This window comes from Podarcis raffonei, chromosome 18 (assembly GCF_027172205.1).
Source record: "Podarcis raffonei isolate rPodRaf1 chromosome 18, rPodRaf1.pri, whole genome shotgun sequence".
Taxonomy (NCBI): Eukaryota; Metazoa; Chordata; class Lepidosauria; order Squamata; family Lacertidae; genus Podarcis; species Podarcis raffonei.
In genome coordinates, this window is record NC_070619.1 from 12,804,849 (window position 1) to 12,811,415 (window position 6,567).

General features: G+C 47.1%; 1 protein-coding gene across 1 annotated transcript; it reads left to right on the forward strand.

Moving 5' to 3' along the window:
* The first annotated feature begins 3,028 nt into the window (after nucleotides 1-3,028).
* Nucleotides 3,029-6,313, forward strand: RPL36 (ribosomal protein L36). The gene is made up of 3 exons (XM_053372891.1): nucleotides 3,029-3,121; nucleotides 5,153-5,287; nucleotides 6,224-6,313. Exons 1-3 carry the CDS (start codon nucleotides 3,029-3,031, stop codon nucleotides 6,311-6,313), a joined length of 318 nt encoding a protein of 105 aa, XP_053228866.1.
* Nucleotides 6,314-6,567: the final 254 nt, after the last annotated feature.

The following is a 6,567-nucleotide window of genomic DNA, read 5'->3' on the forward strand; positions in this document are numbered from 1 at the left end:
TAGGCCAGGGATGGGGGGGCGGCTGGAGGCAGAGCGGGGCCCCGGAGCATGATGGGAGATGGCGCCCCCCCGAAAGAAATGGGGGGCGGATTACGCCGAAAGGGCCAAAAAGACCCGAAAAATCAGAAATCTGCAGGGCCAAAACTTGTAATAAGGAATGGGCGCAGTTTATAAGCTTATCTTTAAAAAAACCATCGAGAAAATCTCCTTTTTAAATATATATATATATATATATATATATATATATATGCTTTATTGGTTGAGAGGTTTATAACAGAAAAGTACAATAGGCAAAGTGAGATATAAAAAAATAAGCAATTATTCATATTTCTGGAAAACATCTGAAGCTTTTAATGTTTGATGTGTTACAGTATTTTAATATTTTTTTGGAAACCACCCAGAGTGGCTGGGGAAGCCCAGCCAGATGGGCGGGGTATAAATAATAAATTATTATTATTATTATTACTACTTACTTACTTTGTGTATACATTTGTGATTAAGTTTTTTACAAGGCTTCCAATCTTCCCCTTTTGTTCCCGATTTGATTTACTGTCAGTTTTAAAAATAGCCTAATTGCACATCAAAGCTCAACCAACGGATTGCTCTTTTTGCAATGTTCTTTTACGTAGACTCTGTGTATATCCCATCCCATTGCGAACTGTTCCAGTCGTTAGTGGGGTTGCAATTTCCCTTAGTATTTGATCCCCTGCTAAATTTGCCCCCTGACGAAGAATTGACCAGTCCATAATTTTAATGGTAGGCTTGTTGTAGCTGTGAGAGACAGAATAACAAGAGGAAAAAGCCCAGAAGACAAAAGTCAGAGATGGATGTGCATTCTAATGAGTGAAATAAGTATTTGATCTGGTATTTTCACTGTGTGTAACGAGCTGAGATTAGAAGCACCTGCTGTAAGGTCTTGCCTGTGATCCCAGACTTTTCTAATAATGGTAATTATGCCTTACTCAGTTGTATTTTCTGGGCAGCCTGGCCATTCCTTGGAGATGGTAAATAGTTCCTGAATCTCTTGCGCATCTTGGTAGTTTGCTCAGCTGAACAGATACTTGCCAGACTGTGTTTTGAAAGGGAGGTGTAAGCCCCTACAGTCCAAATGGAAAGACAATTATTATTGTTCCCCTTTCCTTCCTCCTTGCAGAGAAAGGGTTGAGGTCAACTTGGGAGAGTTGCTCTCCTGTACACGTGGTTTCTATACTAATGTGTTTGCCTGGTACATTTATGAACATTTTATTCTACATTTGAGACTTGAGAAGTCTTATAAGGGGGGGGCAAACAAACAATATTATTTTATTATTCTTATTATAGTTGTTGCTGTTGTTGTTTGTTGTCTTTATTCCTGCTCTGGTGTATTTGATCCCTTAGCAAAAGATGATTTAGTACTTGGTGGCAAAACCCTTGTTGGCAATTTCAGACGTTTCACACATCTCAGGAGGTATTTCGTCCCACTCCTCTTTGCAGATCCTATCCAAGTCAGGAGGATTTCAAGGCTGATGTGTAGCTACTCAAACCTTCAGCTCCCTCCACAGATTTTTGAAGGGATTAAGGTCTGGAGACTGGCTAGGCCACTCCAGGACCTTCATGTGCTGCTTCTTGAGCCACTCCTTTGTTGCCTTGGCTGTGTGTTTTGGGTCATTTTCATGCTGGAATTCCTATCCTCAACCCATAACCCATTTTCAATGCCCTGGTATGATCGCTTGCTTCTGGCGACAGGTGTCTTTTGGTACTGTAACGAGCTGGGATGATGGGCAAGACCTCTCCCTTACAGCAGGTGCTTCTAATCTCAGCTCGTTACATACCGTGAAGATACTGGTTGATAGGGGATCAAATACTTATTTCACGCATTATAATGCACATGAATCTCTGGCTTTTGTCTTCTGGGTTTTTTTCCCTGTTGTTATTCTGTCTCTCACAGCTACAGCAAACCTACCATTAAAATTATGGACTGGGCATTTCTTTGTCAGGGGGCAAACAGGCAAATTTAGCAGGGGATCAAATACTTTCCCCCCCTCACTGTAAGGGAGATAGAAAAATTTGGATTGTTGTAAAAGATGCAGAAGGAAAGGGTTAACAATAAGAGAGAGGAGAGAAGTCTAGGAGATTCTTGGGAATCTGGTTTTTATATAGTATGTTGTGGTGTGATTGTAAATTTTGATGTGGAAAATAAAATAATTAATTGGGGGGGGAATAAAGAGGAAGAAATGACTATGCCCTATGGAACTCCTTGCCACAAAGTATGGGGGTGTCACAGGCCTAGATGGCTTTAATAGGTGACGAGAGGGGAAAGGCACAGATAAAATCTAGTCCAAAGGGTCACCCAGTTGCCCCAAAGCCATGCTTCTCAAACGGGGGTCCCCAGCGGCTGTTGGACTACAAATCCCATCATCCCTGAACTCTGACATATTCAGTGGCCAGGTCTTGTGCTGCTAGGATTGACACATGTGCCACCGAAGGTTTGATTGTCATGTTCTGTGTGCTTTCATGCTTCGCTGTGGCCATGATAAAAGATTTGGTCAGTCGGTCGCTGACCACTGGTCCTGCTGGCTAGGGATGAGATGGGAGTTGTAGTCAGACAAGAATCCTTGTTTGAGAAACGCTCCCTCGCCATGGCTTCTGGTATTATTCAGCCGCACAGCTAGCAGCCATCATTGCTCACCGCCGCTTCCTCTCTGAATGTGTGTAATGTGTTTTTGTTATGTATTTTGTGGTTTTAGATCTTCATTTTATTCTGTGAACTGCCCCCCAGGTATAGGGCGGTATATAAATCCGATAAATATTTACAATAATCCTCTTTGGAAGCCCCCGTAAGGCTATGGCCGTCACTGACTCCTGTGGCAGGGAGTTCCACAGGTTACCTGTCCGTAACTGTGGCTCTCCTCATTTGGAGAATGCAATCAGAACCACCTTCAACTCCTTGCTCATCCCCAAAGGGTGGCCTTGGCCTCGCCTACCTCACAGGGTTGTTGTACGGTGAGTGTAGATGTGGTAATCACAACCTTTCTTTCTCTCTCTAGCCATGGCGATCCGCTACCCGATGGCCGTGGGCCTGAACAAAGGCCACAAGGTGACCAAGAACGTGGTGAAGCCACGCCAGTGCCGACGCCGTGGGGTGAGTTTGGGGTCAGGGGAAAAGGGGGGTGGGTTGTGGGCTCTTGCTCTTCCGAACTCACCTGGGATCCTGTAAAGCAGGCACCCCCAAACTCGGCCCTCCAGGTGTTCTGGGACTACAGTTCCCATCATCCCTGACCACTGGTCCTCTTAGCTAGGGATGATGGGAGTTGCAGTCCCCAAACATCTGGAGAGCCGAGTTTGGGGGTGCCTGCTGTAAAGGATCTGCAACAGCCAGGCGAGTGTTTCCTCAAATTTGGGGTCCCCAGCTGTTATAAACTACAATCCCCATCATCCCCTGCCCACCGGTCCTTCTAGATCGGAACGGTGGGAGTTGTAGTCCGGCAAGGGCTGGGGACCCCCAAGTTTGAGGAACAACGCCGCTTCAGCTGACAGAATATTTGCAGCTTGCAGACTGAGAGAACAATAAGAATTTAACATTTAGAGGAGATTGGAAGGCGTTTATTGAATTTATAGGGGAAACTGTGTATATTTAAAAATGCTTGCAGCATTAAGATAAATTAAACAGTGTAGGTAAGCTTGGGTGGGTGCGATAATGGAATACCAAATGGTTTAGTACATAATGGGCAGGGATTTATGATGTGCAAAACGAACCATGGAAGGAGCAGGAGGGAAGTCATTGATCTTTGAAGGATGTTAAAATGAGTGTTTCAAATTGCTGAACAGAAAATTTAATAAAATATGTGTGTGCCTCCAGAGACCTAAAACAAACCGGTGTTCTAGTCTTCATGACTCTGAACAAAGGTCCAGTTGAATAGGAGCCTTAACCCAAGTCGCCCACCCGGCCCTCTGTCCACAGTGGCTGCAGCGCTTCCCTTTGCTCTCAGGGTAAATGCTTAAAAATAAGTGTACACCGAAAACTTTGGCAGCGTTAAGATAAATTCAGCAGTGTAAATAAGCTTTGATGGGTGCAATAATGGAATACTGAATGGTTTAGTTTTTGTGAAATATGCAGGGGTTTATGATACGTAAAATGAACCGTGGAAGGAGAGGATCATCGATATCTTAAGCATGTAAAAAGGAGTATTTTGAATTGTAAAACGTAAGAGTTAAAACAAATGGTATATACAATGGAACCTTGGTTGTCGAATGTCTCCATTGTCGTATGTGGCTTCCACTTTGAGTTTCCCTATTGTGTTGAGGCTCCCGCTTTCAGAACGGTCTTCTGGAATGGATTACGTTCGGAAACCGAGGTTCCACTGTGTGTGTGCATATATATATGTATGTACTGTACTTTTGTTCCATAAGACGCGCACACATTTCCCCTTCCTTTTTAGGAGGGGAAAAGTGCGTCTTATGGAGCAAAAAATATGGTTCTTGCTGGCTTTCCCCGAGGAGGGAGAAGGGCAGCCCGTCAATCCCTTCTTCTTCCTCCTCGGAGAAAAGCCCCCAAGAGCCACTGCCAGGCTCTACTCAGTGCTCCCTTTCATCCCGCTGGGAAGCTAGCAGAACAAGAGGTGCTGCGCAGCTATCACAGGGTTTAAAGCAAGAACCGCTTACATGCTCTGTGCAGAATATTTTTTTTCTTGCTTTCCCCCTCTAAAAACTAGGTGCGTCTTATGGAGTGAAAAATACGGGGTGTATGTATATGCCGTATTTTTTGCTCTATAAAGCAACACTTTTTCCCTAGTAAAAAGTAAGGGGAAATGTGTGTGTGTCCTATGGAGTGAATGCAGGCTGCGCGGGTATCCCAGAAGCCAGAACAGCAAGAGGGATTGCTGCTCTGGCTTAGCTGCGCGGAGCCTTCATCCTGCTGCCCTGAGGTCAAGGCTTCGTGGGGCTACCCCTGGCTTTTGCAGGAGGTTTAAGTGTATATGTGTGTATATAGCAGTAGGAGGCTTGTTACAGTGGAATTGACAAATCTATTGCTCAAGGAGTGACTTGAACCCAAGATGAAGAGTCTTGTGCTCTTCCAGCTTGAGTTAAACTCAACAGGGCAAAAAAAACAACAACAGAAACGAGTATTTTTCCCCACTGTCTTGCTTTAATTCTTGTATTTCTTCTCCTCCAGCGGCTGACCAAACACACCAAGTTTGTCCGCGACATGATCCGGGAAGTGTGTGGCTTCGCCCCCTACGAGAGGCGCGCGATGGAGCTTCTCAAGGTCTCCAAAGACAAGCGAGCTCTGAAGTTCATCAAGAAAAGGGTGAGTGCTCTGAAACTGGGCAGGGGTGGGGAGCCTGAAGGGTTATACTCGAGTATAAGCTGACCCACCTAATTTTAGAACAAAAAAGTGGGAAAACTTGACTCGAGTATAAGCCAGGTCACCCCACCACAAAGCTGGTGGTGGCGGAAGGACAAGCAGCCCGGAAGGAGCAGTTCCTCTCCTCTGCTTGCAAGAGCGGAGGAGGAGGAATGAGCAGCCGAGAGGGCTTCTTTTGGGCCGCTCCTTCCTCTGCCACTTGCAAAGAGCAGGCCTGGGAGGCATGGGTGGGAGAGGTGCAGTGCAGCACCCCTCCCAGCCGCAGCTCCTGTCCTGCCCTTGCGAGAGGTGGGCGGACCAGCGGTGAGAAAGGGCTCCTTTTGGGCTGCTTGTCCTGCCACTGCCGCCTCACTCCAGTATAAGCAGAGGGTGGCTTTGTCAGCATAAAACATGTGCTGACAAAGTCGGCTTATACTAGAGTATACCGTATTTTTTGCTCTATAGGACGCACTTTTTCCCCTCCCAAAATGAAGGGGAAATGTGTGTGCGTCCTATGGAGCAAATGCAGGCTCCTTGGCTTCAGCGATAGCAATGTGAAGCCTCTGAAGCGCTCCCCCCCCACGCTCCGGAGGCTTTGCGTTGCTTTTGCTGAAGCCCGGAGAGCGAGACTGCACCCCTTCAGTGAAGCAGGAGGGGCTCTGTTTCTCCTGCCACTGAAGGGGTGAGAGTAGCCGCCTTGCACCCGAGTCCCCCCTCCCGCATTTATTCCGGGGGGGGGGGTTTTGCACGTGTGCCCCCCAAGTGCACACAATGTCCAGAGCAGAGCCTCCCGAACTTGGACTCTTTCAGCTACAATTCCCATCATCCCTTCTGGGTAGGGGAGAAGTTGCGGGGCTGGATTCCCCCCCCCCCCTGACTGCTTCTTTTTTGCTTCCGCAGGTGGGCACGCACATCCGCGCCAAGAGGAAGAGGGAGGAGCTGAGCAACGTCCTGGCGGCCATGAGGAAAGCAGCCGCCAAGAAGGACTAGCGGCTCCCTGTTCCCCCACCCCAAAAAGAAAGTACCCAATAAACTTATTTCAAAGAAATAAATCTGGAAGCGTCATCTGTGGGGATTACCATATTTTTCGCTCTAGAAGACGCCACAGCTCTTGCTCGCTTTTCCAGGAGGTGGGAGAAGGGACTGAGGGGCTGCCCTCCATCCCTTCTCCCCCCTGCCTAAAAAGCTGGCTTCCCAGCAAAGCGGGATGGGGGACAAAAGGGGCTCCCTTCCACCCCTCATCC